At 39.5% G+C, this 20,875-nt stretch overlaps 3 protein-coding genes across 3 annotated transcripts; 2 read left to right on the forward strand and 1 right to left on the reverse strand.

Annotated features, from left to right (window-relative positions):
- Nucleotides 1-9,242: 9,242 nt before the first annotated feature.
- LOC137833233 (senescence-specific cysteine protease SAG39-like) lies at nucleotides 9,243-10,428 on the reverse strand. Its single transcript, XM_068641596.1, has 2 exons — nucleotides 9,916-10,428; nucleotides 9,243-9,835 (listed from the first exon to the last, which is right to left on the reverse strand). The coding sequence occupies exons 1-2, from the start codon at nucleotides 10,352-10,354 to the stop codon at nucleotides 9,243-9,245; spliced, it is 1,032 nt and encodes a 343-aa protein (XP_068497697.1). The 5' UTR covers nucleotides 10,355-10,428.
- Nucleotides 10,429-11,377: 949 nt separating this feature from the next.
- On the forward strand, nucleotides 11,378-12,561 carry LOC137833243 (senescence-specific cysteine protease SAG39-like). The gene is made up of 2 exons (XM_068641605.1): nucleotides 11,378-11,816; nucleotides 11,895-12,561. The coding sequence occupies exons 1-2, from the start codon at nucleotides 11,378-11,380 to the stop codon at nucleotides 12,485-12,487; spliced, it is 1,032 nt and encodes a 343-aa protein (XP_068497706.1). The 3' UTR covers nucleotides 12,488-12,561.
- A 4,951-nt stretch (nucleotides 12,562-17,512) lies between these two features.
- LOC137805676 (uncharacterized) lies at nucleotides 17,513-18,448 on the forward strand. Its single transcript, XM_068605617.1, has one exon. The coding sequence runs from the start codon at nucleotides 17,513-17,515 to the stop codon at nucleotides 18,446-18,448; it is 936 nt and encodes a 311-aa protein (XP_068461718.1).
- The last annotated feature ends 2,427 nt before the right edge of the window (nucleotides 18,449-20,875 follow it).

Here is a 20,875-nt window from a genome sequence, read left to right on the forward strand (position 1 = left end):
AAAAATGTATTATCCCACGGAACTGGAAAAGGTTCATTGCCAATCTGACTAGCAATGAGATGTAAGGAAGCTATAGGATCGTCAACTGAAACCTCACGCTTCTTTTCCGGACTTGGTGGTTGAAAAGGTTTCTACAAGATAAACAACATTTGTATTAAATTAAATGTAATATATAAATATAAATAAAAAATAATATAATGAAATTAAATTATTACATGAGGTTCGGGCATAGATCGAATGAACTCTCTGGGTCAGGCAACGAATGTCTGAAATGCATCGGCCACAGTGGTTACCTCATCTGAAGGTAGTGGAACACGAGCATCAGGAAATCGTACTTTTTCAACTGTTACCTTCGCCACATCAGGGGAGTGAGGAACGTTATGTAAGGTGGTGGCGTTGTTATAGACTTTTCCAAGTGCCACCACCCGAGGAAGTTTGCCGCCCACTACCAGTAGCTCACAATCCTCCGTCTGCCCATTGATATCATCCCCTGTTGGAGGAGCCGCACAACTCCCCTTTGTGCTCTTGGGAGTGGGACTAACAAGGGGTTCAATCGGCTCAGCACAAACTTGTTGCGATAGAAACTCTTGTCGCATTCGATCATTCTCCTTTCTCATCTCTAGCCGCATCAAATCAGTCTCCTTTCTCATCTCCTCCATTAATTCTTCACGTATCTTAGTCTTCATTTGAGTTTCATTCTCTTTGGAGGAGGAGGATGACTGTCGTTCTGAAACTCCAAAATATAGTTTAATTTCGACCCCTTGTCTCGCTGCACGAACACGACCAAAGTGCTCAGGTCGTCCAATTGCTTCAACCAGGATATCGTGACGACCTTCAGCAACAAATTTACCGTCGGATTCCAAGGAATCCTGCAAGAGTACACAAAAAATCATATTTTCTATCATTAATATAATTAATGCTTTAAAATAAATGAAAATAACAAAAATAACTTAACAATTTTTTCGATGATAACCCCGGATTGCTCAGAACTTGGTGCACCCGACTTTTTAATTCGGGCCCTCTTCCATTTTACATGGCAAAAAGGTGGTGATGGAGGAGAAGTGACCCCTGTTTCCACATTCTCAGACAACGTCCTCTGTTGAGATTTCTCCTTTTCCACCATCAGTGTTTGCTCAAGTTTTCGATACCCCGAACGAGACATAACGTGCGGGGTAAGATTCTTCAAAGCTATCTCTTGAGCTTTCTTCCGACGATCCTGTCATAATTGAAATAAACAAACTGAAGTAAATAAGATAAACTTATTAATGTTATATATAAAAAAAAGTTACTTCACTTACCATCCAAGCCTCATTTTCACGGCTTTCTCTAAAAAGACGTCATGTCTCTTCATCAATATGTTTGTACTTTAAACATGGATTTTCGTCTTTAAGGTCGCCAAAAATGTATCTCGAAGTCAGTCTTGACTTAAAGGTACGAAATTTGAGTCCGATATTGCATATAATCTTTGATCGAAGCGGTTCCACATCAGGAATTTCAAAGTTTGCCTGCAAAATAACATCAGCAAATTAAAATTAATCAATGAATATTAAAAAGCATTATATCAAAATGTAAAGCTTACCAGAGCATCCTCTCAGATCATGTTACGGTCGACCTCTGACAGCTCATCCCATGAATTAATCAGAATGGAGAGCCTCTCACGAGAAACAACTCCAAGATAGCTCATAAACTCATCTGCCTTAGGACCAAAAGCCACTCCAGTGTTGACGTCAATGTCAACACGTGTCTTCTCACCAGCAGCACGTCTCAATGCGAGCCGCTTCAATCTAGTAGGTCCTCTGCTGCCTCGTCCGGATCGAGGTTTGAGTGGGGTCTGATCATCATCCATGTCTCTGTTAAAAAAATTAGGTAACAATTACATTAGTTAATCTGCATCGAATTAAAATCTTATAAAAATAATACATAAAAATGTAAATAAAAAATGCTTATTTACAGGTTGCATGGGGGTTGAAAGTTCATATGTAAACTCCTTCACTGTGGTCTTTACGGGTTGCATGTACATCATCAACTACATCGTCATCTTTATTAATTATCTTTGGTGTGAATGAACAGGGGTCACCATTTTCAATATCATTTATGGTCTCCCCTTGTTTTTTGCCGTGTAAAACGACATACCAATGTTCTGACGTAAGATCTTTCACGTAGAAAACTTGAGATGCTTGTTGAACCATTATAAATGGCTCATCTCGATACCATATCTTTCGAAAGTCCACTAGTGTGAATCCTGAATCATCAATTTTAACCCCACTTTTATTGTCAACCCATTTACACTTGAAAACTGGAACGGAAAACTTAGTGTAGTCAATCTCCCATATCTCTTCTATAAACCCATAGTATGCCATTGATCCAAGTACTGGATTTGTATCTTTCGAAGTCGAAAACTGCATTTTGAACTGTACTCTTTTCATCCATGGACTTCGTGTAAAATATACAATTATTCACTTCGTACGCTGTACATGAGATGACATCAAACTTCAATCCAGTAGCCAACCAGGTCAAGGTCTCTGATGTCGTTGAATCCTTGAACACCTCATCTTTAAACCAAGGCATGAAAGTTCTATTATGTTCCATCAAGACCCATTTCTCTGCTTGTCTTGGGTTATTTGCCTTCACAATGGCTTTATGAGCTTCTATGTAAGGTACAACTTCATCTGTGTTATTCAATATGTACAAATGTGCTTGCAAGACTTCTGATCGATATTTGCTTACAATATTCACACCACATAAACATTTACTTGTAGAACGCCTGTGGTGCCATGAATTAGCTGGAACACCTATTGGATTTGCTTTTGTCATGTACTCTGAACAAAATTCAATACTTTCTTCAGCTATGTACCTTTCAATCATTGAAGCCTCTGGACAATAATGATTTTTCACATAACCTTTCAAAATTTTCATATACCGCTCAACAGGATACATCCATCTTAAGTACACTGGTCCACACAATCTAACCTCTCTTACCAGATGCACAACTAGATGAACCATGATGTCAAAAAAAGACGGAGGAAAAAACATCTCTAATTCACACAAGATAACAACAATTTCATTTTGAAGTTCATCTAGTTTTGAGGGATCAATGACTTTACAACAGATGGAAGAGAAGAATGAGCACAAATGGGTTATGGTATGTCTAACATTTTTTGGTAAGATCCCACGGATAGCTACAGGCAACAACTGTTGCATCAAGATGTGACAATCATGAGACTTCAACCCAATTAACTTCAAATCTTGCATTGACACTAGGCTCTTCACATTTGAGGAATGTCCTTGTGGCACTTTCACACCTTTTAGACATTGACAAAAACTAATTTTTTCATCTTTTGACACTGTGTAACAGGCTGGGGGCAAATATGTACGCTTACCCATTTCTATGGGTGCCAACTCGTCGCGTATGTTCATCTCAATCAAATCTAAACGAGCATTTAGACCATCCTTCGTCTTCCCGTTAATGTTAAGAAGTGTACCAATTAAGCTATCACACACATTCTTCTCAACATGCATTACATCTATACAATGTCTGACTTCTAACCTCGACCAAAGAAGATTGATTTCTTCTTCCAAATATTTGTCACAGATGACTTTTTTTTTGACTTACCGAAGGTGTGGTCTATGTTATTTACCTTTTCGTAAACCTCAACACCAGTTAATGGAGTTGGTGGACCACTACCCTCTTGGTGTCCATTAAAGGCTTTTTTCAACCTCCGGTAAGGATGATGACTTCTAAGAAACCTCCGATGCCGAAGATATACTGTTTTCCTTCCATGTTTCAATTGTTGTTGAGAAGCAGTGTCTTCTTCGCATATTGGACACGCTTTGTGACCCTTAACACTATAACCTGATAAGTTACCATATGCCGAAAAGTCATTGATGGTGCAAAATAACATGGCATGAAGCTTGAAAGTTTCATTAGCAAATCCGTCAAATACTTCAACACCCTGGTCCCACATTAACTTCAAATCTTCAATTAGAGGACTTAGATAAACATCAATATCATTCCCTGGCTGTTTCGGACCGGATATCATCATAGACAACATCATGTATTTTCGCTTCATGCGCAATCCAGAAGGTAAGTTGTAAATAACTAGTAATACAGGCCATGAACTGTGATTTGTATTCATATTACCAAACAAATTCATTCCGTCTGTAGCTAAACCAAGTCGGATATTTCTTGATTCTTTACCAAACTCTGGAAAGTCATCATCAAATTTCTTCCATTGAATAGAATCAGCTGGATGTCGGTACATGCCATCGCATTTCCTCTCATCTGCATGCCATCTAAGATTCTTAGCATCGTCTGGGTTTGCAAACAAACGCTTCATCCTTGGAATGATGGGAAGATACCACATAACCTTCATTGGGGGTCCATGCTTTTCCATTTCATCAATAGAATCATCATCTTTTTGTTTCAACTTATAACGTGATAACCCATACCTCGGACAACTTTTCAACAATTCAAAATCTTTCTGGTATAATATACAATCATTAGGACATGCATGTATCTTTTTGTACTCCATACCCATTGGACAAAGACTCTTTTTGGCCTCGTAATTACGATTAGGTAGACTATTTCCCTCTGGAAGCATATCCTTCAACAACTGGAGCAATTTCGTGAAGTTTTTATCAGTCCATCCGTTTATTGCCTTCAAATTCATCAATCTTAACACCGCCGACAACCGTGTGAAGTTAGTTGATCCAGGATACAAAGGAGTCTCTGCATCTTTTGACATACTTCCATATCCATGCGCTTTTGCAAAACACTCAGCTCCCACATCACGAATCATGTCCTCCAATCAATCATCATCTCCATCATCGTGTACTGCTTCATCCATGGTAGAACCCACATATTTTTCAGTTACGGAAACACGTGGTAAATTTAATAATTCACCATGCCATGTCCAAGTTGTATAAGATCGAAGAAACCCATCACATAGCAGGTGTTCCCTCATGATATTCACATCCAGTATCCTTCCATTCAAACAGTTAACGCACGGAAACCTGATCTTTGCTCCATCATGACCATTAATAATCGCATTACGCTGCGCAAATTGTATAAATTCCTCTACTCCCCTTTCGTACTCATCACTTATACGAACAACATTAATCCAACCTCGATCCATTATATATTCTGGAATAGTTAGGATTTTCTAATAATTAGTATTCTATCTCACACATTTGCCGAGGGTCGAACACCCCCGGACTCAATCCAAACACGATAATTCTATTCTAAATGTAACAATAACTAACATAACATAAAACTTTTATTAAAATGTAATTAACAACTAACTAAATATATAATATAAATTTAAGAAAATACAAATTATATAATACAAATTTATATATAATAATATATAAATTAGTTGTTTCCGTAACTAATTTATTAAATTATATATAAATTATAATAAACAAAAATTCAAAATACACATAAATATATAAATGATTAGTTATTAGTTATAAATTCCAAGTTGTATTAAGTTGTATTAGTTATTAGTTATATATATATATTATAATACAAAAAAATATAAATTCAAAATATTAAATAAAAATTCAAAAAAATTTAAATACAACACCAACCTTTCCGTCGTGAACAAGCTTGATGGTGATCGGAGTGGCAGAGGCACAAGACAAAGGCGAAGGCGGCGACGGAAGCGGTGGCGGTGGCGGAGCAGGAAAACACCAGCGAAGACCAATGGAACAATAACCTTAATGCAAATGCGCAAACGAAGTTAGGAAACGAAAATGCCAATGCCAACGAAGTGAATAATGAATGATGCGAAAACGAAAACGAATGAATGAAACTGAAACTTACAAAATGCAGAGAGAAGAAACTGAAACTGAGCGCAAGAACGTGGAAATGAAGAGCGGAGAAGAAAGTGAAAGTCTGAAACTAGTGGCGCGCTTCAAATTTTTAGGGTAAAATTGATTTACAAATGCGGTTCTAGAGTAAAACCGCATTTGTAAATCAATGCCAATGATTTACAAATGCGGTTTTACTCTAGAACCGCATTTGTAAATCAATTTAATTTAAAAAATACCACCGCGTTTTTTACAAATGCGTTTAAGCGCAAAGCCGCACTAAATAAAGGGTCGTTGTTTTTATATTTTGTACTAGTGGGTCGTGTGTCTCAACCTAAGATGATTGACTTAGTCTTAAATGGTCTTTGGTGCTCGTGGTCATCTTCTTGTAAAGTTGGATCATATCAGTAGTAAAATTACTTTTGTACTTATTAAAAAACATGACCAATTCAGGTTCCATATTATGAAGTAGCTTGAGCCATTGATTTTACAACACATCTTGTTGTTTGTACTGCAAAGTGAAAACCTATGTTGTAACATGAATATAATTTAGTTGGACCAAACCATTGATACTTATCACCATATCTAAGGTGACAAACTATTCATCTTTGTAAAACTTCAAACTGAGCTTACTATAGTAAGAAATGTGAGGCCATAATGTAGCAAGCCAAACGGCTCCAAATACCAAATAAGCACTAAAAATTGGTAAAAGATACATAAGAATTTTTAACGAATTTACTTGGACCTTTACCTCTAGTTGCTTCAACAATCCTTCTGCAACTAAGGAACTACCATTTTCCATCAGAACTTGAAAATTAGAAGCATCTTCCCCTAGCAGTTCAAATAAGTTGCAATTTTAGGTTGCTGAAAATAATTTGAATTACCACTATCCAACATGATCTGAATCACCATGTCATTGTTGTGCCTTGTAAATTCATCGTTCCTTAACAAATTGAGCTTTTTAAGGCATTATATGATAAATGATGATCCTGAATTACATTATCTACCACCTCTTTTGTCTCGGGTTGCATCCAAGATATTTTCCTCATCCATTTGCAACAACAAATATTATTTATTTGGACAACTATGATAGGAGGATAAATTTTCATCACAAGTATAACATAATCGTTGGGGTAAAGGTAGAAAGCTCGTGGATTTGATGGATTGGAATGAGGTTATGTTTGTGTTTAGGTTTTGATGCTAAAAGGGAAAATGTGGTGTGGAGACTTGGCTTTTGTTGTATATTTTTCTTCATATAACTTGGACAAGGAAACACAATGTATTAATGTAATAGAAGATTGAGCTATTAACATTTTATAGAAACATTATAAGAAAATTATTAGAAACCAATTTTATAGACAAAAATTATTAATTTTTATATTAACTAAATTAGATATTATTTTAGATAAAAAAAAAGTATTAGTATCTAAATTAGTTTCTATTATTAATAAATAGTTTTTAAATTGAAATCTAATAACTTTAGAATCTAACTATAGATTGGTGTATTATTATTCGTGTATTAATAAAAAAATTGCTCATTGAAGATCCACTAAAAAGAACTTCAAAATCGTTAAAGCGAAAAAAACAAGCTTCACATTTCTCACTTGAAATGTCGTTGATACATATTCTTCCACTAGAACTAGTTCCACATTTTTGTGTAGGTCTCCTTTAGTAGGATTTCGCTTCAGTAAGGTATCCACCGTATCTTCCAGAATCTCGAGTTTTGTTTTCTTGTTTACCCACTTTTTTAATATTTTTTGTCATATTCATTGAAATTTCCTTGAGACATGTATTCTTTGTCATGATCAACGAACAAGAGCACCAATGTAGCAAATATAATAAAGATGTATGGAAAATTAAATTTAAGAAAGCACACATAGAAGAGGAATTTTGCAATGCATTCAAAAAAGGGAAAATTAAATTTAAGAAAGCATACATAGAAGAGGAATTTTGCAATGCATTAAAAAAAAGGAACAGGATAACAAAATTCTCACAAAGTATCAAAAAGAGAAAACAATATTACAATGATTTCCTCCTTTCTTTTTCTCTAATTGTCTTAATATACTAATGTTGGATCACTCAAAATCTCTCAACTTGAAATTAGTTATTTTGGGTCAAGGTTTCCACCTCTTTCTTTCATTGCTTATCATTGATCCTTTTTCATGGTTTTACTATTCTATGTAATTAATCTCTCTGCAGCTACATTTGTTACAGTTGTCTTATGGATGACGCTTTCAAATTCGTCATCCAAAAGAAATATGTTTCTGGATTTTTATTTTTCGTAATCTTTTTTCTGTAATATGTTTTCAGATTTTGTTTTCCATAATTTTGTTTTGGAATGTATTATTTGTATTTCATATTTTCTTTTCTAGAATAAGATTTTGATTCTTAATTCTATTTCAGATTTATTTTTGGAACTTAAAAATCTATTTTATTCCAGATTTCATTTTCTTAGATGTATATTTTAATTCAAGAATCAAAATAATTCTAAAATTTCAAAAATTGATAGGATGCAGGTTACAATTGATTGGTGTTGGAAGCAAACGCTCATGAAATATTTCATGGTTTCTTTTTATAAGATTGTTTGAAAAATCTAAATTACCCCCTGTCACTGTATATACCCTTTCCCCTTATTTCAGTAATTTTATGTATTCCTTTCAACAAGCCTTCGCCATTCATCACCATTGCTGTCAACACTTTGCTCGTCTTATGTCACTATTGTTGTGCGTCCCTGTGAATGTATGAAGTTAAATTTCATTGTTCTGATCATGTGTTGTCGTGTTTTTGGTTTTGTCGGGGACGTTTCTTATTGGTTAATCACATTTTCAGATTGCTTAACTTTGTGGCAACATGTACACCAGTGACTAACCAATCTAAAAGTAAAAAATAGGGATACTGTGTGCTAGATTGTAGAATTCGAAAGCCTATTTTAAATCACGTAATCTAGAAAGGTTTATAGATTACATAATTCAAAAGTAACTTTTTTGCCATCTTTAATGAACTGTGCAGTCTAGAATTTGAAGTAATTAAAGCATCTTATAAGTTAATTTAAGTAATTTTACCCCCGCTGTGACAAATTTGGTTTTTCTTGTCTTTTCTCTATTTTCAAGACCAACAACATCAAATTTATTTGAATGGGTTTAGTGTTTGTGAAACGACGACCAAGGGAGAATCATGCACGATATTTGAGGCAATTTTAATGCTCCAGAGAAGATTTGTGTAGAATTTCAAAATAGAAAAAAGTACATAAGTGAAGATAGAGAAGCCAGAATGATACTGATAATTGGCAAGTATGAGCTTAAATAGAGAATATGCATCACTGGCCATAGACACTACAATGCATGTAACTGACAAATGCTTGCAGAATAATTACCAAGAGTAGTGTAAGTAGTATTACACAGTTTAGGTAACAGTAGAGTAAAGTTTTACAATCAAGCAGTAGGATAAGATGCCATCATAGCTATCCCACAGAGTCCTTCCTCAGCAGCTACACCTCTTTGCATCCTAATGTACCCTTCTTCACCCCATTCTGTTCCCCATGAGTTCTTAACCAACCAATACTTCCTCCCATCATCACTAACACCATATCCCACAGCAGTCACACCGTGATCCAACTCTGTTCCACATGAACCAGTGAAGACACCACTCTTGTAAAATTGAAAGTCAGATCCACTGGCATCAATGGCTACAGACACTGGTTGATTGGCCACAGCCGTTTGCAGTGCCTTCTCATTGTTGGCAGGGACATCCTCATACCCAGTAATGGTAGCAGCATGGTTAGCTGCTGCATTTGCATTGCACTTTCCATCAACACCCTTATAGGGGTAACTGGCTTCGGTGTTGAGTCCATGATTTTGAATGATGAATTTGAAAGCATCATCCATAAGACCACCACCACAACCTTGGTCCACCCCCTTTATGTCACAATCAACGAGTTCTTGTTCAGATAAAGAGATCAATTTTCCAGTACTAAGTTTGTGAATTCCTTCAGTTGCTCCAACAGCAGAAAACGCCCAGCAGCATCCTGCACAAGGTAAACTAATCGTTAAATGATCAAACAATTTAATTTTACTCAGGAATGTGAATGAATAATGAAGCACCTACCACACTGGCCTTGGTCCTTGACGGGTGTCACTGCACCCTTTTGCCTCCAGTCCACAGTGGATGGTACTGCGCTCACATTTTCATACTTAAAAGTGGTTGTTCTTATGATTGAGGAACACATGTGCCCCTTGAATCTATTTCTTGGAGCTATGAACTCCTCGTTGGTGAGGTCTGCAAATTGATTGATGGCTAGGCTGTAAGGTTTACTGGCAGCATTGTTGAAGGCTTCAATGTAATTGACATTTTCCTTGAATATCCTGAAGCGCTTTTCCCTTTCCTCAGGGTCCTTGTACACTCTGCTATAACGAGTCATCCATTGTTCATGCGTCTCATGCATGGAGGCATCTTGGAGAGTGCGACATGAGACTTGAAAAGCCAAGAATCCGATGCAGAAAAGCAATGCCAATGAAATATGATAGAATTGATTTTTCGCTACCATGGTGGCTACTGTAGTGTGACAAATAATTGGGTTTACTACTTGATGCTGGTTAGTGAAATGTTTGAAAGATGTGTTGTGGCGTGGTATTAAGGATTGTTTGTGGTGTTTATATAGGCATATTAGTGTTGAATTCTAAATTAGTTTTTAGTTTCCAATTTTAATCTCAAAGCACTCTTTATTGTATGTAGCTGTGAGATTTATCTGAATGAGACCTTGGTTGTGTATATTGGTAGTGTGGACAAATTATGGTGCCAAAGTGCTTGTCAAAGAGAATGTGCGTATTGGGAAAGTTTAGAATTATAAAAGTGGAAGTATGAAAACTTTATCAACTTCGTGCACGCAAATTGCTACACCATAACATAACGAAATAAAAGTCGCACTCTTCCAAACCAACTACTTTTACAAAGATATATAGTAATTCTAATAATATATTTACTCGAAATTAAATAGAACACATATAACTAAATTAAGAAAAGTGTACGTGATTGGGGCATAACATGAAAAGAAAAAACTAACAAGTAATAGGTTTAATTAAGATGCTTTGCTCTAGTAACTAATTATATAATTACAAATTATGTCTCCTAAATTAAGTAGCCAAGGTAAGCGCATTATTTTTTATGTCATACGTGCGAGAACTAAAACTAAGAAATAAGAACAAACATAAAGATAAGAATATATTATATTATATTGGATTTGGTAGGCTGGAAGGAAGAATAGTACAACTTAATTTGGTTCTGCGTCATAGCAATATGCATGATATGCACATAAATCAAAACAAATTTCAAACCTTCTTTTATAGTTCCAAACTTTTCCAATGTCCACAAAGAAGGCATCCTTCTAAAACTATTTCATTGGTATATTAAGGAAAATGTGCTTTCAGATTTGAATTGAAACACAGAAGGTTTCTTTACGATTCAAAACAGAAACTTAGTATAAATACCACAAATAATCTTGGGTACCACTACACAGCATCTTTCACATATTTCACTGACCAACATAAAAAAATTGTAACAATACACTACCATGGCTACCAAAACTCAATTCTATCACATTTCTTTGACATTGCTTTTCTGCATGGCAATCTGGGCTTTTCAAGTCACATCTCGCACTCTCCAAGATGCCTCCATGAATGAGAGGCATGAGGAATGGATGACTCGTTATGGAAGAGTGTACAAGGACCCTCAGGAAAGGGAAAAGCGTTTAAGAATATTCAAGGAAAATGTGAACTACATTGAGGCCTTCAACAATGCTGCCAATAAACCTTACAAGCTTGCTATTAATCAATTTGCAGACCTCACCAATGAGGAGTTCATAGCACCAAGAAATAGGTTCAAGGGTCACATGTGTTCCTCTATCACAAGGACAACCTCTTTTAAGTACGAAAATGTGACTGCAGTGCCTTCTACAGTGGATTGGAGGCAGAAGGGTGCAGTTACACCCGTCAAGGACCAAGGTCAATGTGGTAAGTGCTTCACTATATATCTACCACGTCAAATTCAAATGATTGAGTATCTAACTATTAATTTACCTTGGAATGTAGGATGTTGTTGGGCCTTTTCTGCTGTTGCCGCAACTGAAGGAATTCACGCACTCACTGCTGGAAAATTGATCTCTTTGTCAGAACAAGAACTTGTTGATTGTGACTCAAAGGGTGTGGACCAAGGTTGTGAAGGTGGACTTATGGATGACGCTTTCAAATTCGTCATCCAAAATCAAGGACTCAACACGGAAGCCAAATACCCTTACAAGGGTACTGATGAAACCTGCAATGCAAATGCAGCATCTGGCCATGCAGTCACCATTAAGGGGTATGAGGATGTCCCTGCAAACAATGAGAAGGCACTGCAAAAGGCTGTGGTCAATCAACCAGTGTCTGTAGCCATAGATGCCAGTGGCTCTGACTTTCAATTTTACGAGAGTGGTGTGTTCACTGGGTCATGTGGAACTGAATTAGATCACGGTGTCACAGCTGTGGGATATGGTGTTAGTGATGATGGAACTGAGTATTGGCTGGTAAAGAACTCGTGGGGAACCGAGTGGGGTGAAGAAGGCTACATTAGGATGCAAAGAGGTGTGGATTCTGAGGAAGGACTCTGTGGCATAGCCATGCAAGCGTCTTACCCTACTGCATAATTAAAAAAGTTGTACCCTATTATACTATTTACAATTCTATGTATCTCTTTAACAGCTTATTCTTATCATTGTATCCTTTCCACAAACACAGTATTGTAAGTACACATGTTATCAGTCAATTACTAATGAAAAATGAATCATGGTTTTATAGTACAAGCTAAAGGTAAAATTAGTATGAAGCAAATCCTTGGGAAGAGAACTGATTTCACTAGTAAAGAATTTGTAACTTGTCACAATGATACAGAGTGTTGTTTAACCACGTAAGACGCAGTCAATGAAATATGAATTTGTGAGTCTAGTATTGTACAAAATGTCTTCACTAATCTACGTTAGTCTCCAAAGGTGAGATTTATTCTGAAGTGAAGCAAGAAGTTATGCGTTGGAAGACATCTTCGTTGCAAGGAATTGTGAGACCACCCATGGAATGATAATATCCAAATTCTTCCTCACCTTCACTCAGCAAGTTCTGGAATGGAGGTTGGTTCAAGTATGATACAGGGATCACAAAACGCTTCATTTTCTCCCCGACATAGATTGCAAGATAGCCCTTTGGCGCATCCACCGCTTTTGAAGATGTTTGATTTGCTGAAAATATTGCCTTTCTGATACCAGGTAGACGAAAACCCATTGTTGTGTTGGTTTGGGAGAAGTCTTGAGAATAAGATTTTCAGTTTTGAATGCTTTAGGATGTGAATGATTTGTGTTGGTTCTAAATGCTTGAAGGCTTGAATATTTATAGAGAAAAGATATGTAAAAAGGCCATTGGCTGGAAGAATAATTGGTGAAGGAGGGAATGGAGTAATGGGACCAACCGAGAGACAAGGGCATATGGTGTTGTCTTCGGCACTTTCTCATGAATCAACGTAACATGGGATAATAGTTAAGATAACAGTGTCCCTCCTTCTCTAGGGAAGCCCAAAATGTCTCTTCATTTGCAAAGAAAAATTGAAAGTTGATGATGTTGACGATTATTAAGTGGGGCGGTGAGTTAGAATTGGCCGTACATAACGTTCAAAGTTTCTCATGATAATGTATTGAACATTACTGGTTCTTATCTATTGGTACACGTTATATCAATACAACTGTCATCTTAATTATTTGGAGAAGCATGTGTCCACCATTGGACTAGTTATATCGATCGCAATGCATGAAAAAACTACAGATTCTCAGGTGCGTAATTTGTTGGCCAAAATCTCGAAAGGTGAATATGCACTCCTCCCATTGAACTTCCTAATCCATGAAAGAGACCTGTGAGACAGCACCATGTGAAGGAGAGGCCCTTAGCAACTATTTATGCACTATTTCTTTGCTTCTCCAACATAACAAGTTGCTCTCTCACATCAGCATATTATCTGCTGTGTGGAGAAACATAAAACAATGGATTTTTTTTCCTGAGATAGATTACATGAGGTGAATTTGTTCAGAAGACACTTTCTTTTTCCTCAATGAGAATACTAAACACTGGAAATTGTTTAAACACATTTTCCTTTTGCCAAATCTCAATAAATTTATTACTCGCTCTTTTAGTTCCTTCTTTCAGAATCACACACTAACTATATATCTCTGCTTAATTTTTTACTCGCTCCTGTTCCTCCATCACGTTTTAGTTCCTGTTCCAGTTCCTCCTCAAGAATTCGGATATCTAACTTCCAAGTTAATCTGTATAAATGTTTTCGGATGACATTTTATAAGTATTTTAGCAGAGAACCAACCTCTTTTGCCATGTATGTCTATTAATGAACTAAACATTGTTGCCCCAATTAAATTTATTTCCTCTTTGGTCGAAGTGAAAATATTTTCACTCTACCGTTCTAGGATGTGATCTATTCACGCTTTGAAATTTCACAGAACGAAGTCTAGATTTTGAACTGAACTTAACCTTATTCATGCAGAGAGAACAGAACATTGAAATTGGTAAACTATAAAAAATGAGTAGCTACTTGAATAGTTGAGTTCCTTTTCATTGAACAAAAAATATCGTTCTCTCTCAAAAAAGGGAGATGTTTACAAGTTGAGAAGACGCCTATTGTACAAAAATGTCTCCACTAATCTATCTATGTTAGTCTCCTAAAGTATGACATTTATTGTCCATTCAAGCAAGAAGTTATACGTTGGAAGACTTCTTCACTGCAAGGAATTGTGAGGCCACCCATAGGATGATCATACCCAAACTCTTCCTCGGCTTCACTCAATAAGTCTTGAAATGAAGGTTTGTTCAAGTATGATACAGGGATCACAAACCGCTTCATTTTCTCTCCCACGTACACTGCAAGATGCCCCTTTTGTGCATCAACTGCTTTTGAAGATGCTTGATTTGCTACAAATATTGCCTTTCTGATGCCAGGAAAACGAAAACCCATTTTGTATTGATAAGAGAACAGAAGGGTTTGAGAAAAGTGTTGAGGATGTGAATGATTTGTGTTGGTTCTAAATGCTTACAGCCATGAGTATATATAGATAAAAGGATATGCATGAATTGGTTACTTGAATTATTGGTGAAGGATGGGTATGAGATAGCAGTCAGAGGAGCAAAGGAGAGACATAGCATGTGGTGCTGTCCACAAGGACTTTCTTAAATTGCAACGTAACGTGTCATAATAGATAACACAAGTCCCACCTTGTGGATCTATGAAAAAAGAAGACTAATTGGTTCATATTGTATCATTATATGATCGTGCATTCAATGTTGATTCTCTTCTTATCTCCTCTGTACTTCAAATTGTAAGCAACACTGCATGACATTTGCATAAATGATGTCAACGATGGCCACCACCTTGAATGAGTTTCAACATCAAACCTTCTTTATCGTACACAAAGAGGGTGGACTTGTATTATGTACTCTAACATGTTACATTTATTCTGAAGAGAGTTCTCTACAACACCATGTGCCTTGTCTCTCATTTGGTGCCATGGCTCCTATCTCATCACAATTCACCTGAATATAAATGTATTATATTCAATGAGTTTGTTTCAAAAGATACGAATGATAGAATCCACCTGAATGCAGGGTCAGCTAAGAATATACGATGTCATGTTTGTGAGAAGAACATAGCTTCTAAAGAACCAACTGAGATTTATATCCTCATGTTTCAAAAATGACAATTCATCATTATTGTTGTTCGAAGTTTCCCACCAGCAGTGTAATTATTTTTAGTTAAGATTTGTACTAGACCAGAGCATCTAGAGCTCAGTGCTCGCTGGTCGGAGCTCAGCATCTGCCTTAGACAGGTCAACTCAGGTTTTGGGCCAAGTTGATGGGCCATGTGATTGGGTTCAAGATGTGTGTGTCAACTCTTTCCTGTATACTTAACGTAATCCCTCGTGCGCAAGGCCTAGGCAGTCAGCAAGGGGTAATAATGGACCTAGGGTGCGGTTAGTGTGTATGGGTCTACTACGAGTAAAACGTTTTCTCTGAACCTAAGTCCATGTGTGTTAGGGCACGATGAGTTAGGTTGCATGTATGATGCATAACGCCTCACCGAGGGTGCCTACGTGAAACTGATTGGACCCCTGATGCTGGTACATGAGTTGGTACCTTGGTCGTTATTCTGTTAAGATTTTATGCACTCCAAAGGGGAAAAATTTTGTTCAGTTGCAACACTAATAGAGTGTGCCCTAAAACAAAATATTTTCTTGTTGAGCATGCTTTCAGTTGAGATGATATTCTTGTGATAGAAAGTTGTTACAAGAGGTAGGCTATAAAAGGGACTTGAGATCCCAGGTAAAAGTATGTTGTTTCTAAGACTGAAACTAGTTACTTCTTGTTTCTTATAAAGCCTTGTATTGACTTGATCGTCGGAGTGCAATCAACAGGTAGAGCCCCCTTGAGGCGCGAACAAAGGGAAGAGCAGATTCCAACAGAGATAGACAGAGTCAGAGCTTGGGATTGGAGTCAACCGGCGACTAGGTCATCCGACAAGAACATTTGGCATCCACTGTGGGGCCCGATAAAACCACGTCCCACCTGCAGTAGTGCTCAAGCTTTTACGCGTGATGAGGAATACGAGGCAAGGTCCGGTAGGACTAGAAGAGAGTGACAACCCCACCCTACAACAGCTCATGGAGATCGTTAGCACCCTTCAAGAGACAGTGGCGACATCCACGGCTAACCAGGAGAGGCTCATGGCAGAGGTTTGAGTTGAACAGGTACTTAGGCAAGACCAGTTCAGGGCGAGGCTAGATGTGTCACGAGCAAGCAACGAGGAACTACGCAAAGCCAACGAAGAATTGTGTAGGGACCTACAACGGCTGGGATAACGCTCCATGGGAGAGCGAATCCCAACGATTCAAGAAAAGGTCGGCCTCATGCCGTTCTCACAGGTGATCATGGACGTCGTCGTGCCAACTAGTTTCATGACGCTCAAGATTGTTTTTACAGGTACAGAAGACCCGGAGGCCCATTTCACAGCATTCAATGCTTAGATGAGGATCTCGAGAGGAACGGACGCCATGCATTGCAAGTTGTTCATGGGCACGTTTACAGGCACATTGCTACAGTGGTTCGTTGGCCTCCCAAAGGGCCATATCACTTCTTTCGATCAGTTTTCTGCTCTATTCAATGAACAATTAATCGTCAACTGAGCCCGACCGCCTGTCCCTTTTGTCCTCTTCGGGGTGAAACAGAGGCAAGGAGAGTCTTTGAAGGACTTCCTGAACAGGTTTGAAGCGTTCGTGGTAAAACTCCAGACTTAGGACGAGGCTTTGATGGTTCATGCCTTTGGGTAGGGGATCATGTCAGGGCCAATTAGCGACTCATTGATCAGAAACCGGACAAGGACCTTTTGGGAGATCCGACGACGAGCTGTTGCCACATTGTCGTGGAAGAAGCTGTGACAATAAAGCGCGGGAGCTCGTATGCTGGGCAGGCCAAACCTAGAGAGAGAGGGTGGTGAAGCCCAACCAATGAGAGTGCATGAGGCTGTGACCATGAAAAGGTCAGACACCCGGCGAGCACCTTATGCGCCGAGAAAGAACCAAGTTAGGTCGAAGGCGAAGGATGACTTGCCTTTTTGACCCAAGTTCAAAATGTCTTACAAGGAGCTATTGGCTATGCCAGGTATGGCAAACCAGTTGAGGTTCCCCCCAAAATCTGATAGGAATTTGGGGCCATGCAAGGAGATCTGGTGTGATTTCCACAAAGCCTTCGAGCATGATGTGGAGCACTACATAGCCCTTGGCTACCAGTTGGCAGGGCTGGTGAAGGATGGGCTCCTGAAGGAATACTTAGAAGGGAGCAAGGAGGGTTCAAAGGAGGAGCTCCAATCAGCGGACCAAAGGCACGAGGTACCTGTCCATGGCGAGATTAATACAATCTCAGGAGGATTTTCAGGAGGAGGCTGCACCGCCTCCCAACGCAAGAGGTACGCAAGGGAGGTGATGACGGTAGAAAAACGAGATCCTGATCAGTCGGTCGAGCCCGACCTCTTGTTCACCAAGGTTGACTTGAGAGATGTAGTCCCACATGAGGACGATCCAGTAGTGATCTTGATCATGATTGTGGGAAGAGGAGTACATAGGGTCCTTATCAATCAGGGGAGCTCGATCGACGTGATGTTTTGGGTTACTTTCAACATGCTGCAGTTGTCGCCCGATCAGTTGAGACCTTATGACGGTTGTCTGTTCGATTTCGCTGGGAACCAAGTGGAAGTAAGAGGACATGTGGAGTTGAGGACAACTTTTTCAGATGGCACCTCATCTCGTACAATCAATATCAGGTACTTAGTTGTTAATGCAGCTTTGGCTTATAACATGCTTTTGGGCAGACGTGCCTTGAACAGGTTAGGCACGGTGGCCTCAACGAGGCACATGAAGATGAAGTTGCCCTCCCTTGAGGGAGGAGTAATCGTTATCAGGTCTGATCAGAAGGCGACGAGGAAGTGTTATGAGAACAACCTGAAGAACAAAGAGCAATATGCGTGGTTGCCACCCAGCCATAGGGGCCTGAAGGGACCACTCGTGTAGAAATCGCCAGCGAGAGGCGGCCTGAGCCTGCAGGTTAGGTTCAGGATTAAGAGATTGAGGGAAAGAAGTTCAAGCTCGGCACATCGTTGGGCAAGGAGATGCAAGATCAAGTTGTCGGGGTAATAGCGAGGCACCTAAACGCTTTTGCATGGTGCGCCTCTGACATGCCCGACATCGACCCTGACTTCTTGTGCCACCGACTCACGATGGACGCGAAGGTCAGGCCCGTGATACAAAGGAGAAGGAAGTTCAATGAAGAGAGACCCTTGGTCATCAGGGAAGAAACCCAGAAGTTGCTTAGCACCGACCACATAAGGAAGATCTAGTACCCTGAGTGGCTGACGAATGTTGTGTTGGTCAAGAAGGCCAATGGGAAGTGAAGGATGTGTGTCGACTTTACAGATCTGAACAAGGCCTGTCCTAAGGATTTATATTCGCTGCCTAGCATTGAAGCCCTAGTGGACAACGCCTCGGGTTGTCAACTTCTCAGTTTTCTAGATGCATTCTCGGGGTACAACCAGATCCGTATGCACCCCCGCGATGAGAGCAAGACTGCGTTCATGACGGAGCTCTCCAGTTGTTGTTACAAGGTCATGCGTTTTGGGTTGAAGAACGTCGATGCAACCTACCAGAGGTTGATGGATAGGATTCTCACCCCTATGATAGGGTGAAATGTGCATGCATATGTGGACGACATGGTCATCACCTAACCAGAAAAAGATCAACATGTTGCTGATTTGGATGAGCTATTTGCGACAATAGCTAAGTATGATTTGAAGTTGAATCCCGAAAAGTCTGTATTCTAGGTGGTGGCAGGGAAATTCTTAGGGTTTTTGCTCACTGAGCGGGGGATAAGCAAACATTGATAAGTGCACGATAATCATAGGGATGAGGAGCCCTGCCACTGTAAAGGAGGTATAGCAGTTGACTGGGCAAATGGCTGCCCTGTCCCGATTCTTGTTGGTAAGTGGAGAAAGGGATATCCTTATTTCCAATGTCTGAAGAAGAACAACCGCTTCATGTGGACTAGTGAATGTGAATATGCGTTTCTCAAGCTAAAGGAGTACTTAGCCAACCCACCTGTCCTTTGTAAGCCGCTGCCAGGTACTCCCCTTCGTCTCTACTTCGTAGTGATAGAGCGAGAGATTAGCTCGGTTATAGTACAAGAACATGATCAAGTTCAGAAGCTGATATACTTCGTCAGCAAGGTGCTGCAAGGGCTCGAGATATGATATCAGGCTATTGAGAAAGCAGCCCTGGCGGTTGTATTTGCAGCTCGACGGCTCCGCCATTATTTCCAGAGTTTCACAGTGACTGTCATGACCGACCTTCCCATACGGAAAGTCTTTCAAAAACCTGACATAGCAGGTCAGATGGTGCACTGGGCGGTCGAGCTGTTCGAGTTCGACGTACAATACGAACCTAAGGGGCCTATCAAGGGCTAGGTTTATGCTGACTTTGTAGTGGAGCTTTCCTCAGAAGCCCCTCATGTAGACGGTGGATATTTCCAGTGGGTCCTCTTTGTGGATGGATCTTCTAAACAGCAAGGTAGCAGAGCTGGTATAATCCTGGAAGGACCAAATGGATTGTTGATCGAGCAGGCCCTTAGATGTGCTTTCAAGGCCAACAACAACCAGGCTGAGTATGAAAAGCTGGTAGCTGGAATGTTGTTGGCCAAGGAGTTGGGCGCTCGGAGTTTGCTGGTGAAAAGTGACTAGCTGCTAGTGACCGGGCAAGTCACAGGTGAGTACAAGGCTAAAGATCTACAGATAGCCTCGTACTTAAGGTATGTCACGCTCTTAAGGGAGAGTTTTCCCATGTTTGAATTAGTGCATATCCCGAGGGAACAAAATGCACGAGCAGACCTGCTGGCCAAGCTCGCCAGCTCAGGCAAGGAGGTCGCCAGAGGTCGGTCATTCATGAGACTCTGAAGTCACCCAGAACCACTGCAGGTTGTGCGGGTGAGGTCCAACATGTGGAGACTTTGGAGGGTGGAAGAAGAGGACATCGATCGTTGACGCAAGAAACGCTAAAGGTGTCCGAGGTAAGCGCCTATGGCTTGTCAGGAGAGGAATCGTTGAACGTCTGTCAAGTCGGCGTGAGCGAAACCTGGATAACACCATATCAGCGTTTCCTTGCTGATGGCATGCTCCTGGCAGAGCCCGTGGAAACTAAGGTTATTAAGAAGAACTCAGACAAATATACCCTGATAAATGGAAAGCTGTTCAGACATGGCTACATTCATCCTGTCCTCACCTGTGTAAGCGGGGATCAATGTACGCGCATCATGACAGAGCTCCATGAAGGCATCTATGGAAGTCATGTCGGGGGACGAGCTCTCTCCCTAAAGGCTGTTTGGACGGGGTACTACTGGCCGACCATGTGGGAAGACTGCATGAAGTATGCCTAACGATGCGATCAATGTCA

Source organism: Phaseolus vulgaris, chromosome 11, assembly GCF_000499845.2.
Source record: "Phaseolus vulgaris cultivar G19833 chromosome 11, P. vulgaris v2.0, whole genome shotgun sequence".
In the NCBI taxonomy this organism is placed as follows: Eukaryota; Viridiplantae; Streptophyta; class Magnoliopsida; order Fabales; family Fabaceae; genus Phaseolus; species Phaseolus vulgaris.